General features: G+C 33.9%; 1 protein-coding gene across 5 annotated transcripts in view; it reads left to right on the plus strand.

The window, feature by feature from the left end:
- Positions 1 to 22810, plus strand: part of TMTC3 (transmembrane O-mannosyltransferase targeting cadherins 3) — a 63873-nt gene extending 41063 nt beyond the window's left edge. For all 5 annotated transcript variants that reach the window (XM_082636871.1, XM_082636869.1, XM_082636870.1 and 2 more), the window contains 6 exons: positions 3949 to 4069; positions 5548 to 5659; positions 12047 to 12150; positions 13418 to 13587; positions 15297 to 15523; positions 18683 to 22810. In XM_082636871.1, the coding sequence (XP_082492997.1) occupies positions 3949 to 4069; positions 5548 to 5659; positions 12047 to 12150; positions 13418 to 13587; positions 15297 to 15523; positions 18683 to 19497 (1549 nt within the window). In that variant the 3' untranslated portion in view covers positions 19498 to 22810. The remainder of the gene's footprint in view (positions 1 to 3948; positions 4070 to 5547; positions 5660 to 12046; positions 12151 to 13417; positions 13588 to 15296; positions 15524 to 18682) is intronic.
- The last annotated feature ends 266 nt before the right edge of the window (positions 22811 to 23076 follow it).

The raw sequence follows: 23076 nt of genomic DNA on the forward strand, positions 1-23076 counted from the left end.
GGTTATACCTTTCTAAGAATTTGTCCATTTCTTCCAGGTTGTCCATTTTATTGGCATAGAGTTGCTTGTAGTAGTCTCTTAGGATGCTTTGTATTTCTGTGGTGTCTGTTATAACTTCTCCTTTTTCATTTCTAATTTTATTTTTTTTTTTTTTTTTTTTTTTCTCGTACGCGGGCCTCTCACTGTTGTGGCCTCTCCCGTTGCGGAGCACAGGCTCCGGATGCGCAGGCTCAGCGGCCATGGCTCACGGGCCCAGCCGCTCCGCGGCATATGGGATCCTCCCAGACCGGGGCACGAACCCGTATCCCCTGCATCGGCAGGCGGACTCTCAACCACTGCGCCACCAGGGAGGCCCTCTAATTTTATTGATTTGAGTCCTCTCCCTCCTTTTCTTGATGAGTCTGGCTAATGGTTTATCAGTTTTGTTTATCTTCTCAAAGAACCAGCTTTTAGTTTTATTGATCTTTGCCATTGTTTTCTTTGTTTCTATTTCATTTATTTCTGCTCTGGTCATTATGATTTCTTTCCTTCTACCAACTTTGGGTTTTGTTTGTTCTTCATTCTCTAGTTCCTTTAGGTGTAAGTTTAGATTGTTTATTTGAGATTTTTCTTGTTCCTTGAGGTAGGCTTGTATAGCTATAAACTTCCCTCTTAGAACTACTTTTGCTGCATTCCATAGGTTTTGGATCGTTGTGTTTTCATTGTCATTTGTCTCTAGGTATTTTATGATTTCCTCTTTGATTTCTTCAGTGATCTCTTGGTTATTTAGTAACGTATTGTTTAGCCTCCATGTGTTTGTGTTTTTTTTTTTTTACGTTTTTTTCCCTGTAATTCATTTCTAATCTCATAAAGTTGTGGTCAGAAAAGATGCTTGGTATGATTTCAGTTTTCTTAAATTTACTGAGGCTTGATTTGTGACCCGAGATATGATGTATCCTGCAGAATGTTCCATGCCCACTTGAGAAGAATGTGTAACCTGCTGTTTTTGGATGGAATGTCCTATAAATATTATTTAAATCTATCTGATCTGCTGTGTCACTTAAAGCTTGTGTTTCCTTATTAATTTTCTGTTTGGATGTTCTGTCCATTGGTGTAAGTGAGGTGTTCAAGTCCCCCACTATTATTGTGTTACTGTCAATTTCCTCTTTTATAGCTGTTAGCAATTGTCTTATGTATTGAGGTGCTCCTATGTTGGGTGCATATATATTTCTAATTGTTATATCTTCTTGGATTTGTTCCTTGATCATTATGTGGTGTCCTTCCTTGCCTCTTGTAACATTCTTTATTTTAAAGTCTATTTTCTCTGATATGAGTATTGCTACTCCAGCTTTCTTTTGATATCCATTTACATGGAATATCTTTCTCCATCCCCTCACTTTCAGTCTGTATGTGTCCCTAGGTCTGAGGTGGGTCTCTTGTAGATGGCATATATATGGGCCTTGTTTTTGTATCCATTCAGCAAGCCTGTTTCTTTTGGTTGGAGCATTTAATCCATTCATGTTTAAGATAATTATTGATATGTGTGTTCCTTTTACCATTTTCTTAATTTTGGGGGGTTTGTTTTTGTTGGTCCTTTTCTTCTCTTGTGTTTCCCACTTAGAGAAGTTCCTTTAGCTTTTGTTGTAGAACTGGTTTTGTGGTGCTGAGTTCTCTTAGCTCTTGCTTGTCTGTAAAGCTTTTGATTTCTCCATCGAATATGAATGAGATCCTTGCCGGGTAGAGTAATCTTGGTTGTAGTTTCTTCCCTTTCATCACTTTAAGTATATCATGCCACTCCCTTGTGGCTTGTAGAGTTTCTGCTCAGAAATCAACTCTTAAACTTATGGGAGTTCCCTTGTATGTTATTTGTCTTTTTTCCCTTCCTGCTTTCAGTAATTTTTCTTTGTCTTTAATTTTTGCCAGTTTGATTACTGTGTGTCTCGTCTTGTGTCTCCTTGGGTTTATCCTGTATGAGACTCTCTGCGCTTCCTGGACTTGGGTAGCTATTTCCTTTCCCTTGTTAGGGAAGTTTTCGACTATAATCTCTTCAGATATTTTCTCGGGTCCCTTCTCTCTCTCTTCTCCTTCTGGGACCCCTATAATGCGAATGTTGTTGCGTTTAATGTTGTCCCAGAGGTCTCTTAGGCTGTCTTCATTTCTTTTCATTCTTTTTTCTTTATTCTGTTCCACAGCAGTGAATTCCACCATTCTGTCTTCCAGGTCACTCATCTGTTCTTCTGCCTCAGTTATTCTGCTATTGATTCCTTCTACTGTATTTTTCATTTCAGTTATTGTATTGTTTATCTCTGTTTGTTTGCTCTTTAATTCTTCTAGGTCTTTGTTAAATATTTCTTCCATCTTCTCGATCTTTGCCTACATTCTTTTTCCGGGGTCCTGGATCATCTTCACTATCATTATTCTGAATTCTTTTTCTGGAAGGTTGCCTATCTCCACTTCATGTAGTTGTTTTTCTGGGGTTTTAGCTTGTTCCTTCATCTGGTACATAGCCCTCTGCCTTTTCATCTTGTCTATCTTTCTGTGAATGTGGTTTTTGTTCCACAGGCTGCAGGGTTGTCGTTTTTCTTGCTTCTCGTGGATGAGGCTGTCTAAGAGGCCTTGCAAGTTTCCTGATGGGAGGGACTGGTGATGGGTAGAGCTCAGTAAAACTTTAATCTGCTTCTCTACTGATGGGTGAGGCTGGGTTCCCTCCCTGTTGGTTGTTTGGCCTGAGACCATCCAACACTGGAGCCTACCCAGCTCTTTGGTGGGGCTAATGGCAGACTCTGGGAGGGCTCACGCTAAGGAGTACTTCCCAGAACTTCCACTGCCAGTGTCCTTGTCTTCACGGTGAGCCACAGCCACACCCTGCCTCTGCAGGAGACCCTCCAACACTAGCAGATAGGCCTGGTTCAGTCTCCTATGGGGTCACTGCTACTTCCCCTGGGTCCCAGTGTGCACACTACTTTGTGTGTGCCCTCCAGGAGTAGAGTCTCTGTTTTCTCAAGTCCTGTCGAAGTCCTGCAGTCAAATCCCGCTAGCCTTCAAAGTCTGATGCTCTAGGAATTCCTCTTCCATTGCTGGACCCCCAGGTTGGGAAGCCTGACGTGGGGCTTAGAACCTTCTCTCCAGTGGGTGGACTTCTGTGGTATAAGTGTTCTCCAGTCTGTGAGTCACCCACCCAGCAGTTATGGGATTTGATTTTATTGTGATTGCACCCCTCCTACTGTCTCATTGGCTTCTCCTTTGTCTTTGGATGTGGGGTATCTTTTTTGGTGAGCTCCAGTGTCTTCCTGTCGGTGATTGTTCAGCAGTCAGTTGTGATTCCAGTGCTCTCACAAGAGGGGGTGAGAGCACATCCTTCTACTCTGCCATCTTGAACTGATCTCTCCATAACCATCATTTTTAAATGAGAAATTCAGTCCCAAGTGATTAACCATAGCTATATAAGTAATTTACATCTATTTTATAGAGTTAATTTTACTATGACTTTTAATAAATAATTCTAGCTTTAAAATGTAAAATTCTTCAAGAATACCATGATAATCTGTGGTGTTTATTGTAAAACAATAATGTTTTTAAATATAGCCAGGGATAAGATTGACCCTTTATAAACACTACTAAGAATATTCAAGTTATAGGTAAATGGTACAAAAGAACTCTAAATATAAAAATTCACAATTGAAAATTGGTTTTATCAATTTTTTGTCATTAAATCTAAACAAAACTTTTGAAATAAAGGCAAATATTGAAATATTTAATGTAATTGAAGAGTGAAGTAAAAGTGTATGTGTTCATAATATTTAATTTTTTCAGTGTTGTTCCCTCTCCAAGTTGTATGATTATTAGAACAATCCCTAATCTTCAGAATAAATTCAGATATTATGTTTAGAGATATTTAGCATATTTCTTACCTCTGTTTTGGTTATATAGACAATGTTTTTTTTGTTCTGCTTTTTTTTTCTTAAATAGTGTATTAAAAAAGTTATCCTGGGTTTGTCTGTCTATGGTGATACTCACTCATGCCTTAAAAACACTTCATAGAAATTGGGATTGGGAGTCTGAATATACGCTGTTTATGTCAGCCTTGAAGGTAAAGTATTATTCAGAATATGTCATCAATTATTTCTTATAGCCATCCCTGATACAGTGTTTTAACTTTACTTTTAACTAGGCAATTAACTGTCAATGTTAAGTACTTCACCAAAAAATTAACCAAAAGAATTTGTTCTTTGTATAATATATACCATAACTAGTACCCTGACTAGTACTTAGGTGTATGTCTAGAGTATATGTGAATAATTGTACAAATGCTATACCATTGTTAGACACTCAAATGATAAAATGTTTGAATATGAATGCTTTGTTTCATTGGTTCTTAAGGTGTACCTTTTTATTTATTTATTTATTTATTTTTACCTTTTAACGTCTCTGAAATCAGAATAAATCTTACAGTAAAAGGCATTTTACAATTAATTAGTGACCTTTTCTCTTTCTTAATGGTACATAAAATAATGGTGAGCCTTATAATTGATGGCATCTTAGATTGAATGAAATAAAATACATGGCAAAAAGTGGTGCCCTTCCATATGGAGAATAACCAATGGTTATAATACTGTAGGAAAGATAGGAACTGACAGAAAGGAGTGATACTGCATTTTTATAGAATTGACAGCGTAAATGAGAATAAGTCACAAAATTTGTTTTCTGCAAAAGTTATAAGCAGTGATTTTTTTTCAGATGCTCCCTCTCTTCAAATCTCTAAATTCTTAACTTCCTTTTGGCTGTTTCTGTACTCACCAGGGTTCCCATTACCATAATAGACTACGTAAATAGCTTTATGTCGAACCTCAAAATAAGTCATCAGTGCAGTGTTTAAACATATTCACTTGTTCAAATTCTGTCTTTCCCAAAAGAACATAAGTAATAGAGCAGGAATTTTCAAACAGTTCTATGTTTTGATGAAATAAAAGTTTTAGTAAAATTTTAATATGTAAAGTAGATAAACTGTGGTTTTAGTATTTTAATATTGAAAGGGAGTAGAGGGTAAACTTCATGAAGCAGTGTTCTTTTGACTTCTTCCTTATCTCCATGGAACACTCCATTCCTAAGAATATACCAAACAGATATCCATGTTAATTGGAGTTGTATGTATACATGCACACACACATATATATACACATTTTTTTTTCTGGGAGAAATCGGAATGATTATTTTCCAGTTTTATTGAGATACAACTGACATATAACTTTGTCTTTAAGGTGTACAATATAATGATTATATGCATGTGTGTGTGTGTGTGTATATATATAAAATGACTACCAGAATAAGTTAACATCCATCACCTCATATAGTTACAGTATTGTTAACTATAGTCACCATGCTGTACATTACATCCTCAGACCTTACTTATCTTAAAGCTAGAAGTTTGTACCTTTTTATCCACTTCATCTGTTCATGGACATTTCTGTGGAGTAGTCCATTCCTAATAGTATACCAAACAAAATCTGTGTTAATTAGACTCATTTTTTTTAAATTTAACTAATTTCTATCTGTACTTCCATATTTAAGGTAAATAAAAATAATGCCAAATTATGGAATAATGTGGGTCATGCTCTGGAAAATGAAAAGAACTTTGAGAGAGCTTTGAAGTACTTCTTACAGGCTACCCATGTTCAGCCAGGTAAGCATTATTAACTAATAAAGCTATTGTGGTAGTTTATTTTCTTTTTAAAAACATGATTATATTTGTGGAAAATAGGTAGCGTTTATTTTCAAGCTTTATTCCAACTGACTGGAATGATACAGTGTTTGGTGCTGGCTTATTTTTGAATTGGATTATATGTTAGAGCTATTTATATCAGACGTTTAAGGAGTCTTTTTTAAACAGAGTTGTTGGGTGACATTGATGAGCAATTTTGGTGAAGGGATAGTTGCAAAAGCTTGATAGTAGTGAGTTTAAGAGAGTGGGAGAAGAATAATTGGAGTTGATATTAACTCTTTTAAAGGGTGTTGATAAGAAATGTTGGTGCTGAGTATGGGGTCAAGAGAGGGTAGTAGGATGATGGGTTTTTTTGTTTTTTGGGAATTTGGGGGGTTTTGTTTTAAGGTGAGAGAAACAAAGCATGTGTGTGACTAATCCATTGAAGCTGGGAAAAATAATAATTCAAGGTGGGGAACCGAAGTACTGGGTCAATGTCCTTGAACAGATGAGAATAGATAAATAGGATCTAGTGCTCAGGGTGAGGATTTCATTCAGTCAACTGAACCAATAGTTAACCTGTGGTAGCAGGGAAAGCAGAGTGTAGAGACATGATATAGGCAGGTGAATAATAGATGAATAGCTTCTGGAAGTTGTCCTTTGTTTACTTCTGTTTTCTCAGTGAAACAGAAAGTAAAATCAATAGTAGAGTGTGGGGAATGGAGAGGAAGTGCTGGAAATCTAAGACCAGGAGAGGGTCTGAAGTAATCATCTAGGACATAGCTTCACAAACTTTAATGTACCTGTAAATCACCTGGAGATCATATGGTTCATGTTCTGATATATAGAGATTTAGAGTAGGGCTTGAATTTCTGCATTTCTAGTAAGTTCCTAAGTGATACTTAGCCCATGAATCACGTGTTGAGAAACAAAGATCTAGGAAAATGTATAGAGTAGGAAAATATGGTATGATTGTCAAGCAGCTCTAACACCCTACTTGAGGTTAGCAATACTTAATTACAATTAAACCACTTGATGTGGTTAAAAGTTTTCTCCCACTACTTTATAAGTGCAGTGGTACAGACATGGAGAATTTGGTTAAACAGGATTAGAATTTTGTCAGATATGTATTACTAAACAAAGGGATAAGGGAGTATTGAGACACACCTAAGCTGGTTATGAAGAGATGTGAGAGAGGATGAAAGAAGAGGAAAAGGTGGTCAGATCAGTCATTTATAGATCTGAAAAATTGTTGGTGTCTGAGTAGGGTCTAGCTAGAGCATTTTTAGTTATCAGTGTTCCAGGATATGAACCAAACGTGGCCACCACCTACCAAGTACAATCATTACTTTCCATTCAGTATGATGACCCAAAAGTACTTCCCCACACACACATTTCTAAATATACTCGGAGGGGTGGGCAGTAGTGGGCAGTGCCCCCTGTATTTCGACTAGATATGACTGTGGCCGTTGAACTGACTAGTTAAAGGAGAATGGAGGTAAAAATTATTGGAAGAAAGGATATCAAGGCAACTATTGGAAGATACATCTATATAGATTTTGAAATTACTGAGAATTTTGACAACTGTGTGATGTTGGAGAGAACAGCAAGGAACCAGGAGCTATATATGAGATTGGTGACTGCAATAAGGAGGGTAGTGGATGATAATAGAGTTTAATGATCTGAAATTCAGAGATGAGTGATTTTAAGGAATTACAGTGGTCTGGAAGTGGTAAGGATCAAGGAGGACACCTAACTCCAGGCCCAGTGTTGCAAGAGATAAGAAAAAGACCACAGTTACCACTTGGAAAAGCTGCCAGTGTCCCCAAGGCAAAGCCAAATTCCAGTTAGAGAATGTTGTAGAAATATATAACTGATGGTCTAGCTACCTTTCCAATTTTATCTCTCCTGGCTCTTCATGTAGTTTAGTTTTTCTTGAAATCTAGGGTATGTGTCATGAGCTTCCTCACCTCTTTGCATTTGTTCGTGTTCTTCCTTGAGCCTGGAATTCCTCCCTTCTCCTTTCCTTCCCATCCACCTTCTGCCATACCCTACCGATCTTTTGCAACCCATCTCACATGGCTTCTTTTCTAAACAAAACAAAACAAAAAAACCCTCCTATCTTACCAGTTAGAAGCAAATATTTCTCCTCTTCAAGACTCCTTACAACTTTTATATCTTTTCTGTGATATTTGTTATTTAAATGTTCGTTTAAAATATTTATTTATTTAAAATATCTATGTATTTAAACTGAGGAGCTTCCTAGGGGCAGCATGAACATCTGATTCATCTTCATAGGCCCTGCATCATCTAGCATAGTCTTACACACAGTCAGTGGCCACTAACTGTGGCAGTTTCAATTCATTGCTTTCTGAAGCCTTTTAGGTTCATTCTGGGAGTTTTTAAAAAGAGAAGCAAAGTCATCTTTATGTCAGACACACAGGGACCTGGAGACTTAGAAGACGATATTTAGGCCCCTTCAGCCTTATCTTTCCCATTTCTAAGTTTGGACAGTAATTTCTATCTCATTGTTTTGTTGTCAGGACGAAATGAAACCATGTTGGTGGGTGGGTGTGATTGTGGATGTTTAGTTTAAAATCATTTTTCCTCTCGTCAGTTGTCACTTTTGGCTGTTTTTAAGATACTTACTTGAACCTATCTCCTTTAGTTAGTATGACTTACCTACCATACTCTCAAAATTGCTGTCTCTAATAAACAGTGGGCTAGGAAAACAGGCAAATCATTTTATTACAATTTATTATGAAAAAGTACATAATCTTGGAAAAATTGAATTTGTCATTCAGAGACTTCTTGGCTCATTCTGTGTTTTTCAGCTGTGTTCTTCATAGATAGATTTGACAGCTAAAACGACATGTAGGGAAGGAAATCAAGAGTCTTTTTTGTCCCTGTTAGATATACAGATGGAGATAGAACTATAAGTCTGGAGATAAGGGGAATGGTCAGGACTAGAGATAAAAATTTGAAGTAACAAGCATATAGATGGTACTTAAAACCCTAGAACGGTATAGGATCACAGAGAGCAGAGATTCTTAACATTTAAAGTAGCTTTAAAAAAAAAAGACATTCAGTCTGAAGGCTTTTCTTGCTTAGCCAGAATAAGAATATAAACTATACAATGGTCTTTGACCAGGCAACATGAATGTCATGTTAGACAAACAGTTGATTACGGTCTTTTGTTTGTTTGTTTTGGTGGTTACAAGTTTTTTTAAAAAATCAATTCACAAGATAAAATTTTTGCAAATTGAATTACAGTTTCCATAAACACCTTTATAAGATGAGGGTAGGTTTTTCTCGAGAAACACCGGATTTCTCCAAGGTTTATTTTTGCCTTAAAATCAATGATTTCATTTTTATCTAACTTCAAATCTTTGAAACGAAAATAATCATGGACTTGTAGTTCAACTTTGATGCCATCAAGGTAGAAATGATTTTTAGAGTTTTCAGGAGTTTCCAGACATTTATAAATTTATCTTTTTAAATAAATTGACAAATTTGTGCATAGGAAATAACTGGAAAGCAACACATATGCCTGGGCCATCAGTGTGACAATACTTAACTTCACTGTTGGTGGCTGAAGAATTATTAGGCACAGAGTTGCCTGATATTTGCCAGTCCTCGTTTACATTGAATTAAAGACAGACTGCTAGATTCAGGCTGCTGTTGGTTTGGATAGGGCACTCATAATAGCAAGATTGTTTTTTGAAATTCTGTAGCTTTTTAGTCATTCAAATGTAATTGATTTTTATATCTTGCCTGCTTTCTTACCTTTTTTTTTTCTAATATAGATTTACCTTACCAATAATGCTGTTTCCTCCTAGAATCTTAAACTTTGTAACTTATTTTAAAAATTGCTTAAAAATTGTTTCATTTTATTAGCTGTGTTGTGTAGTTTTTTTGATGCTAAATGCTATCTAATTGCTATCTTTGTTCTTTGAGAAAGCAAGGGTGCCTTACTCTAGTGTCTGTAGTCTTCACTGATGACAGTATCTCCTTGCCATAGTTCTAGAACCTGATTAGTAGATAGTAATTTGCCTTGTCTTTCATCCTGATGGATAACCTCTTTTCTAAGGTTGGTTGGGGCTCTTTTCAGTAACATTTTAAATACTTATCTGACATAATTTCACTTTTATTTACTTAAACTTTCAGTTTGTTCTTTTCTTAGATTAAATTTTTACTGTATAAATAATTTTTTCAGGTTCTATATACCCTTAGTTTTTTCTGGGTAACTTTCTGATCTCTGTAGTAAATGGTATAGATTTATCTGATGTTAAAAAAAAAAGAGCTTAGATAAACAAGGTCCTATTGTATATAGCACAGGGAACTATATTCGATATCCTGTGATAAACCATAATGGAAAAGAATAGGAAAAAGAATGTGTATATGTATAACTGAGTCACTTTGCTGTACAGCAGTAATTAACACAATGCTGTAATTCAACTATACTTCAATAAAAAAAAATTTTTTTAAAGAGCTGTATAAGAGCAAAAACTCTATATGCTTTTGGTAATGCAATGTATTTCAACCTTGGCTCTACATCAGAATTGCCTCTGAAACTTTTTTAAAACATTTTTGCAATCCTGTTCCTGAAGATTCTATTTTGATCGAGCTGGGTAGGGTAAGGTATCTGAATGTTTCAAAGCTACACAAATATTCTGAATTGCAGCCAGTATTGGGAAGCCTTTTTTCTTCTTCTTTTCTTCTTTTTTTTTGGCTTGACCGCCTCCTGAGACCCCCATGAGATTCAGCAATATGTCTAAAAATAAGAAATCAACCTCTTTCCCCCAATCCTGTCCCCTAGTTCTCTAACTAAACCCATGTGGCATCTAACAGTTTTTGTACAGTGCACACAATTGCCAACCTGAAACATAATTTAGCAAGATCTTAGGACTGTTACTCTCCTCCTAGGGGAATACCTAAAATATATATGCTTGGCCCCTATGTGTCCTGGGAGTTGCAGGCAGAGAACTATTCCACAATTGCAAAATCATCATTGGTGTCACAGGCAAGTAGTAATCATAATTTGAAACCTTGTCATGTCTATTAGAGATTCATGTTGAGTAAAATTTGTCTAATTTAAGATCTCCCTTCTTTCTATCTTTATTCCAAACCTTTGAAATATTTACTGGGAAGTATATCTTAAACTAGTGTGCAATGAACCCTCATATCTTTTTTATTTAAATTTTATATTTTTCTATCCCTGAATAAATTTGCTGAGGATTTGATATTAAGACAACCTTTTTGAAAGTTTTAATTAAATTATATGGGAATGTATCATCATTTAAGAGATCTGGGCTACTGCATCTTAAGTAATACTATAGAATCCAGATAACTTGCACTCCAACCACATTCACAAAAATTTTTTTTTTATTTTTTTTTTCTTTTTGCGGTATGCGGGCCTCTCACTGTTGTGGCCTCTCCCGTTGCGGAGCACAGGCTCCGGACGCGCAGGCCCAGCGGCCATGGCTCACGGACCCAGCCGCTCCGCGGCATATGGGATCCTCCCAGACCGGGGCACGAACCCGTATCCCCTGCATCGGCAGGCGGACTCTCAACCACTGCGCCACCAGGGAGGCCCCACAAAAATTTTTAAAAACAAAGTCACAAAGTTTTTTTCACAGGCTCTTTGCCCCTATGCCACCATGGATTCATTTTTGTTATTTATAATACTTGAAATAATTCTAGTAATCATGGTGATCCTTTTCACTTGTAAATCCTTTTTGCTTTTGAGTGAATTCCAAAGCTATGTGATTAAGGAAATAGGAGTAAGCCTTAGTATAGGATAGTAAAATATAGTGGAAAAAAAAGATGTAGGGCCTCCCTGGTGGCGCAGTGGTTGAGAGTCCGCCTGCCGATGCAGGGGATACGGGTTCGTGCCCCGGTCTGGGAGGATCCCATGTGCCGCGGAGCGGCTGGGCCCGTGAGCCATGGCCGCTGGGCCTGCGCGTCCGGAGCCTGTGCTCCGCAACGGGAGAGGCCACAACAGTGAGAGGCCCGCATACCGCAAAAAGAAAAAAAAAAAAAAAAAAAAAAAAAAGATGTAAATTTAATCATTACCTTTATTTCTCCCCTCTCATATCTCAACCCTTCCAGGAGCCATTCAAATAGTTTTTTCATGTCATATGTGTATTTTCTGTTCTTATGGTACTTTATTTAATAATTTTCTAGTGTAGCCTTGCTCATAAGTTATAATAAGTTGTGTTAGAAGAGCTTTATGGAGGAAGCAGGACCTATTGCCTCCTTTTGCATTCTTTTGCTTTAGTGTGTTTGTTTCTAGAAACATGTCTTCTTAGTAGTTTACTTGAATACTATTTAGTGTATTTGCCAACAAATGATTTTTTTTAATTTTAGATGATATTGGTGCCCACATGAATGTAGGAAGAACTTATAAAAATTTAAATAGAACCAAAGCAGCTGAAGAATCTTATATGACGGCTAAGTCGCTGATGCCTCAAGTAAGTAGTCATAAATTATTTCTATTGTCTGCTAGATGTCCATATTGAATAGAATTATCCAAATGGAAAATCCTTATCTATTCTTCAATTTGATATTAAAAGTAAGTTGTCCAGTGAACCATCTATTACTGTAAGTGTTATAAAAGATTACATTCACTTTTATAGCTCACTTAATTAAAATTTATAGTCTGTGAAAACCAAATTATGATATTCTGAATTTTAGATATTTTTGATTACAAGTTATTTATGCATTAAGTGACTTTAAATGAAAAGAATTATATTTATGTGCAATAAGCACTAAATTCAACATTACTCCTATCAAGAAATAAATGAAGAAAGCAGTGATAAAATGAGTGGATACATCTCTGTTGCCGTCTTGTGCCCATCATTTGCTATAATGTCACAAGTACAAGATTTCTTGGATATCCACAATACAAAGTCAAAGTTAGAAAATCTGATACTGCCCTTGGCCAGCTAGCTGTGTGTAATTTGCAAAGATAGTTTACCCTGGGCTACAGTTTTCTCAATTGTAGTTTATATTAATACTGTATTAATAACAGTAGTAATATTGAAATGATTTGACAGTTTGCCAAATGTTTTAAAAACAGAGTTGGACCACATTAAGAATTATTTCAGTCCTAAGATCCTAAAGTTAAATTGTGTTCAATAAAGATTTTTATCAGATATAATTTATTATGTTCATTGAGAATTTGGGTTCATATATATTATATATAATAACATTTACTTAACCCAAATAATCAGTTAATTAGAGAATTTTATTCCCTAACTCCACCAAACAAGTGAGGGTTTAGTATAGCTCTGAAGTAAAATTAACTACCCTGTTATCACAACCAGGAAATATTTTGCTGACAACATGAAAGCTGACATGGTATAACAAATACAGTAGACTGAGAGAAAAGATCCAAGTTCTATTCCTGGTCTGACTCAAACATACTAAGGGACCTTAGCCTCTAGAAGTTCTGATTTCTATGACTTCATAAAATAATACATATATAAAAATCTAACAGTAATCTATTAAGCTGGCATGAATGAAAAAATACAACCTTCACTGCTACTAAACTTTAATTATTTTACTTATATTTTGTGTATACTGCAAATTATTTCACATTTTTATGTATTATTTTAGTATTGCAGTGTATCTTTTTATGTTCTATGTAAATTTTAAATAAAACACTAGGACTACTTACTTCAGATTTTATTTGGTACTGAACTGTCAAATTCTAAAAACACTTTTTTTTTTTAACAGATTATTCCTGGTAAAAAATATGCAGCCAGAATTGCACCTAACCACTTAAATGTTTACATTAATCTGGCCAACCTGATACGAGCAAATGAGTCCCGACTGGAAGAAGCAGATCAGCTGTACCGACAAGCAATAAGCATGAGACCCGACTTCAAGCAGGCTTACATTAGCAGGTGTTGTAGTTCGCTTTAGGCTTTCACTATAGAAGATTAAAGCTGCATCTGCATATACTTTTAAGCTATTTTGACTAATTTGGCTTTTTTTCTTCTTCTAGTAAATCTTAGCAACCAAGAGCATAGAAATATAGCCTGTTTTAGACTAACAAATTTAATTGATTTGATTTTAACTTGACAAGGGAATCCATAACTGATAATAGCACACTTAGGTTTATTTATACAAAAGAAGGGTAGGAAAAGCTCCTCTTTAATTTCATTTGCTTCTCATCACCAAATTCATTTTTATTTAAAACAGCTGAAATTTACCTTTTATAATTCTTAATTGTTACAAAATAATTAAGTTATTTTTACAAGAAGTTATTCTTAATTATTATAGAATAATTAAGAAATCATTGTATAATTAAGAAATCATTATATATAAAATTAATTAAGAAATAATTATATAATATCAAACTCTCAAGAGCTTTCTTAATACTGAGAATTGACTGGTTATTGTTACTACAAGGAAACTTTTTAGCTGCCAGTAAAAAAATGTTTGCAGTACATGTTAGAACTTGATATATTTTCTCATGTAAGTCTTATCATTTGTATTGTACCTGAGGAAAATTTTATGTTAAACTTTGTTTTGCAGCGTGCTCCAGAAACCTAATTATAATTTGTCACATTGTTTATATGGGGAAAATGCATTCAAAATTTAAGTTTTTGAAATAAAATCTGTTCATAGCTGGAAGCTGTCTTTGTTCAGCCTTATCTAGTACTTGCTGAAATTCACTAAGTTTACTGGGGTTGTATCTATAAATAAAACCTGTCATATGTTAATTTATAAAGAATTAATAATCTCTGCATTTTAAAAAATCACATTTTGGACACTTATTCTAGAAATTGGGAATATTAGTAGTTTATTTGATTTCATGCCTATGCTAATACTTCAGGAAAGAGTAGTATTATAATAAAAGTAACTCATTTCAGTACTTAAACTGATTTGCACATGTGTAAAAATGACTTTTTTAAGCTCTGTAACAGAAAATGTAACCATATTAGAATAATTTGTAAAATGATTTTCAAACTGTGATCATTAGTTCCAGATGTGTTCCTCAAAAGTATCTACAGGTGGCACTATTGCCCTTCCATCCTACCAGATCGGCTTTTTAAATTCCTTTTTTTAATGAATGGTCATTTTATAAGAATACATCGAAGAAAACTAAATAATTTTAAGGGGTAAACAATTTCTAATGTTCTGCTTTTTGTATAGTGAGACATTGCTAACAGATTTGAATACTGGAATTTCCTCATCCCTACTGTATTTATATTCCTTCTTCAAATGCTGTTACTTCATCGCCTGACAAATTGATCTCCCACTCTAGTTGCTATCATTTTTCTGTTGTAGACTAGTCTGCTGTTTTTCAAGATATATTCAAAGAATATATTTTCTCTGTTCCCCTTTCTTGGATACCTCCCAACATCTTACCCTCTAGCGTCAGGCATGCTTTTTCCTTCTTCAAAAGTATTTGAAAACGTATCAAGCCAAATTTGCTAAACTAATGTGTTCAGGTTTAAGGACAGTTTGTTATTTTTAAAAGAAAATTTTAAGAACCTAAGTTAAAAGGAAAGCTGTGAATATGTGGAAAAGCTTAAAACTTGTGAAAAATAGTATCTATAGACTGACATGGTAATGGAAGTAAAGCTTGTGTTTGATTTTTCCACAGAGGAGAATTGCTTTTAAAAATGAATAAACCTGTCAAAGCAAAAGAAGCATATCTTAAAGCACTAGAGCTGGACAAAAACAATGCAGATCTTTGGTACAACTTGGCGATTGTTCATATTGAACTTAAAGAACCAAATGAAGCCCTAAAAAACTTTAATCATGCTTTAGAACTAAATCCAAAGCATAAGCTAGCATTATTCAATTCTGCTATATTAATGCAAGAATCAGGTATGTTTTTTCAAAATATTTCTATATTTAAACATATTCTAGTTTGAAATATAATAAAACCTAATGTTACCCCCAGCAAACATTTTATGAATGGATGGTTTATATCAAAACTGCATAAATAATTTATAAGAAGAATATTTAAAATTCTTGAAGTAAACTTTTTAAGTAATAGCCTTAACATATATGACAATACTAATTGTTAGTTCTTCTGGTATATGTTAAAACTGATTTTTCAGACAGTCTATTAAGCAATACCATATTTATCTATTTTGTCATTTTATTCATGGAAATATATCTTAGGTATAAATATCATACTATTCAAATAATCTGAATTTGTAAAAATTTTTAGGTAATTATTTCTAGAGAGCCAAGAGCATTATATGTTTTAGACAAAATAGTATTCTATTTTCTCTTGATTTCTAAGTCCAAATACTTTTGATATCATTTTGTATCCAGTTTTACTGTTTTCTGAGATGTTATTATAATTTCCTGTATTTTCTATAAATTTAGCAAAACTAAATTATTCATCACAATAAATCAGGATCTTTGATATATTTTAGTACTGCTTCAGAAGGCAATATATATAATTTATAATCTTAATTTTTATGTTTGGAAAAATCTCTGTATTAATTGTTAGATACTTTTATAAAACTTGCAAAAATGTAAGAATCATAAAATCATATTTTATAGCTAAAGAGGGCCTTTGAGTTTGTTTTTGCCGGTCATCTGTTTTGTAGATTAGAGAGTCAGGACCAAACAGATGTAATAACTACCCTAACTTTATATGGCTAGGTTAGTAACTAGTCCAAGACAAGAACTTAAGCCTATTGATTTATTTCACATTTTCTTTATTTATCATATTGTCACATAAAAGAATAGAGGAAGATCTTTATGCCTGTTATTCAAAAAAGCTAAGTTTAGGAAACTAATGTTTTTATAAAGTTAGCTAACCTTAGTAATCATGAAAGGTGCCCATTATCTGACACAAGATTGCACCCTGGGGTGTGTAGTTTTAGAAATTGAATTTTTTTGTATTTATTTGCAATAGAAATTATCTCAATAAATATTTGTTTCCTAAAACCTGATTTATATTTATAGTCTTTATATATAATGGTATATTTTTACCTTTGAAAAGTCCTAAAAATTTTTAAATAACATACAAAAAATACCTGATTTAATAAGACTAGAACATTTTGTTTATCCAGTCATAGTTACTATTTACTGAGCATTTTTATATATCTCATGTAAGTATTAGAAAATTCAGTAGGTTAACCCAGACAAGTTAATAATTTGTTTAGTGCATAAAGTCATAACATTAACAGAATCAAGATTGAACATATCTTTTTGTTGGCAAATCCCATACCTCTTCCTCTTAATTCTCTATTCTTCATATACTCCCAGTTAGAATCTAAACTATCAGGAGCTATTTCATCCCTTTTAGTCTGTTTTTTGTTTGTTTGTTTGTTTTTGTGTTTTTTAATTTATTTTTTATACAGCAGGTTCTTATTAGTTATATTTATTTTATACATATTAGTGTATACATGTCAATCCCAATCTCCCAATTCATACCACAACCACCACCCCCCAACTTGCCCCCCTTGGTGTCCATACATTTTTCTCTACATCTCTGTCTCTATTTCTGCCTTGCAAACCGGTTCATCTGTACCATTTTTCTAGATTCCACATATATGTGTTAATATACGATATTTGTTTTTCTCTTTCTGACTTACTTCACTCTGTATGACAGTCTCTAGGTCCATCCACCTCTCTACAAATGACCTAATTTCATTCCTTTTTATGGCTGAGTAATATTCCATTGTGTATATGTAGCACATCTTCTTTATCCATTTGCCTGTCAGTGGGCATTTAGGTTGCTTCCATGACCTGACTATTGTAAATAGCGGTGCAGTGAACATTGGGGCACGTGTGTCTTTTTGAATTATGGTTTTCTCTGGGTAAATGCCCAGTAGTGGGATTGCTGGGTCACATGGTAATTCTATTTTTAGTTTTTTAAGGACCCTCCATACTGTTCTCCATAGTGGAATCAATTTACATTCCCACCATCAGTGCAAGAGGGTTCCCTTTTCTGAACACCCTCTCCAGCATTTGTTGTTTGTAGATTTTCTGATGATGCCCATTCTAACCAGTGTGAGATGATACCTCATTGTAGTTTTGATTTGCATTTCTCTAATTATTAGTGATGTTGAGCAGCTTTTCATGTGCCTCTTGGCCATCTGCGTGTCTTCTTTGGAGAGATGTCTATTTAGGTCTTCTGCCCGTTTTTTGATTGGGTTGTTTTTTTAATATGGAGCTGTTTATATATTTTGGAGATTAATCCTTTGTCTGTTGATTCATTGGCAAATATTTTCTCCCATTCTGAGGGTTGTCTTTTCATTTCATTTATAGTTTCCTTTGCTGAGCAAAAGCTTTTAAGTTTCATCAAGTCCCATTTGTTTATTTTTGGTTTTATTTCCATTACTCTAGGAGGTGGGTCAAAAAAGATCTTGCTGTGATTTATGTCAAAGAGTGTTCTTCCTATGTTTTCCTCTAAGAGTTTTATCGTGTCCGGTCTTACATTTAGGTCTCTAATCCATTTTGAGTTTATTTTTATGTGTGGTGTTAGGGAGTGTTCTAATTTCATTCTTTTATGTGTAGCTGTCCAGTTTTCCCAGCACCACTTATTGAAGAGACTGTCTTTTCGCCATTGTATATCCTTGCCTCCTTTGTCATAGATTAGTTGACCATATATGTGTGGGTTTATATCTCGGCTTTTATCCTGTTCCACTGATCTATATTTCTGTTTTTGTGACAGTACCATATTGTCTTGATTACTGTAGCTTTGTAGTGTCATCTGAAGTCAGGGAGTCTGATTCCTCCGGCTCCGTTTTTTTCCCTCAAGATTGCTTTGGCTCCCCTTTTAGCTTTTGAGGCACTTTTACTGCTTTAAAGGAAAGGAAATGAGCTGCCATTTCAGTGCTTCATACACGTCTTTCCTATGAAAACTTTGAGATTTTTTCTTTCTGCTTTTTAATTTAGGCACAGCAGTTAATTGTTTTGATGCTGTCTTTTTGTAATCTAGATAAATACTTGCAAGTGGCTTTGTTCCTCAGACTTATTCATTTGCTCATAATATAATTTTTTTTCTTTTTAAATTCTTAGGTGAGGTTAAACTCAGACCTGAAGCTAGAAAACGACTTCTAAGCTATGTAAATGAGGAGCCACTAGATGCTAATGGTTATTTCAATCTGGGAATGCTTGCCATGGATGACAAAAAGGACACTGAAGCAGAGATGTGGATGAAGAAAGCCATAAAATTACAAGCTGATTTCAGAAGTGCTCTGTTTAATCTGGCTCTCCTGTATTCTCAGACTGCAAAGGAATTAATGGCTTTGCCAATCTTGGAAGAGTTACTCAGATACCATCCTGATCATATCAAAGGTCTCATTTTAAAAGGAGACATTCTGATGAATCAAAAGAAAGATATACTTGGAGCAAAAAAATGTTTTGAAAAGATTTTGGAGATGGATCCAAGCAATGTGCAAGGAAAACACAATCTTTGTGTTGTTTATTTCGAAGAGAAGGACTTATTAAAAGCTGAAAGATGCCTGGTTGAAACATTGGCCTTAGCACCACATGAAGAATATATTCAACGCCATTTGAATATAGTCAGAGATAAAATTTCTTCATCTAGTTTTGTAGAACAGCCAGTATTCCCAGCTGGTAAGACTTCAGTTATAGAAAGAGACAGAATTCCAACTGAAAATGAAAAAGAAATCAAAAGTAAACCCAGACCCATACAGATAATAAAACCAAGTGATAATAAAAGTCAGTCAAAATCCAACAAACAGTTAGGAAAAAATACAGACAAAGAAACCCCCCACAAAACAACAAAAGAAATCAAAGAAATTGAGAAGAAAAGAGTTGCTGCTTTAAAAAGACTAGAAGAGATTGAACGTATTTTAAATGGTGAATAACATTACCCTTTATCACGTGACAGTGGTTTCAAAGAACTTCAGTCTATATCATGATTACTTATACTGAGAGCTTTGAAAAATAGCAAGGATACTAACAATCTATCATAAGCTGCCTCTACGTAGGATCAAAATAAGATTTTCATTAAAGACCCTTTCATTACCCCAGGGTATGTATTATATATGACAGTAGTTTTTAGAGTTTTGGTGACTATAGCAGAAATTACAGGTGGCAAATTTGTATCTTTTCTTATAGAAGGAAGATTCTTTCAGCAGAATAATATTGATTACCCTCAGTTAAAAATAATCTGAGGCCTGAATGGTAATCCCATGGAGGCAAATCCAACATGTGCTGGATTATTCTGTGAATTCATATTTATTAGCTAACTTCATTTTTCCTTTAACTATTGGAATTTGACTATGGATTTGAAAACACTTATTGAACACATTCTTTTTTCTTCAGTAACCTTCTGTTTCCAAGGGACTTTGCACTACAAAAGAATACTGGCTGTCTTTCTTTATGTTGTATTCTTTTTTTGATTTTTAGAAGGAACACCAGACTAAACATTTTAAAATAAGTCATATGACATGTTAGTCTAAGAATGTATTTTGATAACTGTGCTTGTCCTTAACTTCACTCTAAATGGCTATTTTTAATTAGGTAAAGTTTTAAATACATATACGCACACACATTTCAGATGGTGCTCATATATACTGTATTTTCATTTTTTTACGTACTGAGGGTTTCACAGCATGAACCACATAATCATGACTCTTTGACTTTTATTTCCCAAACTATTCCTGTTTATTAGGGTCATAGTCATATTGAGAAGTCCCAGTAACTATAACTTGATTAAACTTTTGAGCTAAAACATAGTAAGTTTCTCTTTTATCTTAGTGTTATCTTTCTAGTGTTACTTGAATTTTAATTTTGTTTCCAAAAACATACCTTAATTATTCTTAGATACCTTAGGTACCTAAATTGAGTTCTGTTTAACTGAAGGCAAAACAATGTGACAAAGTTTATTTTTAAACACTAAGTTCTTGATATCTTATGGTGTATATTTTTATTAAATATTTATTTTGACTACTGAGCTTCCACAAAAAATTTAACGCTGTTTTAAGTCCATCAAGTATGGAAAATAAATTGCTATTGCATTTTTCTATACATGCATATATTATGGTTTAACCAAAATTTCATCATTTTTGGCCTGTTGTCCAGCTAGAAAAGATAATTAGCCTAGTATATGATTAATAAATTAGTCAGTAGGTTTTAGCAAATTTAAACCTCAAAAATGTTAGTTTGAAGAGTAGATACAAATCAAATTTATTAAATCTGACTTTTTTCATGAGTTAGAATGCATTTTATAATACCTAATAAAGTTGGCTTTAATTTAAAATGTTAAAGCTCAAGCTATCATCTTGGGATAGTAACTAATTTCTAATTATGTAGCATTTCAAAAACTATATTTCTGTTCCTTTGAAATAATTAATTTCTAATTATGTTTCAAAAACTATATTCCTGTAACTTTTTTCTTAAAGGGATGTTTTATAAATAGGTCATAAGAAACATGGTCTGCATTAAAGACCTACTCTTACTAGGTTCTCTGAGGCGCTGTCATAGATTATTTTTTAGGCAATATAAAGCAAGCACTGACGCCAGTGGTAGTACATTTTTGATTCATTAAAGCAATACCTAATTTCAGTTTTTAAATTATAGCTTTGTGACTCCAGATATAAGGTGGAGAATACCTCATATACCATGACTTGAAAAATGAAATTGTTATTGTTACATTCTCTACATATATCTTGAGAAGAAGTTTGAGTTTGATCTATTCTGTTATAATATCAAGTGAGGATAGTTCAAAAAAGTAGAAGGAAATCTTTTATGACAGCAGACCGTAATAAAAGCTTTGAGTAATAATTTAATAAAATTATGTAACTATTCAAAAGATAAAAGATATATTAATATCCAATGATTTTTATAGAAAAAAGAATTTTCTCCACATTAGCACTTAGAACAGTGCCTATCATGTAGGAAGTGCTCATATTTTGAATAATTTATTTAAATCAAATTCACCCTGAGTAATCAATAACTTTTCCAAATCAGTTGTTTCTCAACCCTCATTTCATATTAGAATCATCTAGACCCCACCCTACAACAATTAAATCTGAATTTCTTATGGGTAGAGCCATACTTCAGTTTTTCCAAAGGCTCTCAGAGTGATTCTAATTTGTAGTCAGGGTTAGGGACCACTGCTCTAAATTCGTTCAAGAAAATCCTCTTATCTCTCCTGTGTTAACTTTTAAATTAGTGACATAATCCAATTAATTTTGATGTTTTAACTTCCATTAAGGAATATGCTCTTCTGATACCTAGTATTTATTCCATCTTAAGTTCCATCAAGCTTGCTTATGTGTGAGGTGATTATTTTTTCTCTTTAAATTCATAATATAAATTTTATTAAAGCTGTTCAGGTGAAAAAGGCAATGGATAGTTTTTCCTTTGAAGCTGCCATTTGGGGGAAATGGAGGGTAGGAACATTTTAGCCCAATTCACTAACCTGTGTTTCACAGTTGTGAGCATCTGTAAGTTTGAAAAAGAAAGCTTATCATAGGTTTATGTACTAATAAGGGGATGTAGTTTTAGTTCGTGCTGTTTTACAGAAGAACCTACTCCCTCGGAGTTCTAGGAAAGCTTTGACAATCCCCAAGGGACAATTACGCTACTCCTTCACTCCTCAGAAGGAAGAATTAACTTTTTCTCATATTGCTCTTATATGTGTGTCCTTACTAACATTCAGAATTGGGAATTTTATCTTATAATTATTATTCCAGTAAGTAATTTTATGAAGTTGATGACTTGGAGGATAAAACAAATATGTTTGCAATTTTGTCTTTACTTTTATGTAGATGTTTGGTATGTGAATTACTCAGTTCTGTTAAAACCTCATGCCTTTCATCTAATTTGAGCTCTCAACTTCATGTTACAGAATGCTTCTTTAAGGATGCTTTAATGAAAAATATTACGAAAATATATAGATTTGTATGTCAGTTTATACTTCAGAAATCCATATATTTGTCATATTTATTTTTTTAAAAACCTAATTGTCTGCATGACTAAATCATATTTAAAATGAAAACTCAAATATATCTGGTACCTTTGTCTAGAGTTTTATCTGTTGGAAGATGTCAGCCATCCATGTTAAGTTTTCATAAAATAGTTGATAATTGTGTTCATTTTATATTACTGTGGTGTCTGTGTGTACCATATTTCTAAATATTCAGTATTAAATTGATACTTTTTAAAATCTTATCCTGAATTGCCTTTTAGTGTTAAAATGAAAAATATAATAGCATATCAAGAAATTTCTGCCCCCACAAAGAAAGAAGAGCTGGCTGGTAGTTTTATAAGCAATGACCTGAGAAAGATACATGTTAACTTAGTTCCTAACAGTGATACATTTCCAACCCAGAGTGACAGAAAGTCAGTTAAGAAAATGAGACAAACTCAAATGTGAAATTTTATATACATACACAGTTGGAAGTCAGTGTAGTGAAATAATTAGGAGTTTAAGTTAT

The sequence above is a fragment of the Mesoplodon mirus genome, assembly GCF_964341445.2.
Source record: "Mesoplodon mirus genome assembly, chromosome: 11".
Taxonomy (NCBI): Eukaryota; Metazoa; Chordata; class Mammalia; order Artiodactyla; family Ziphiidae; genus Mesoplodon; species Mesoplodon mirus.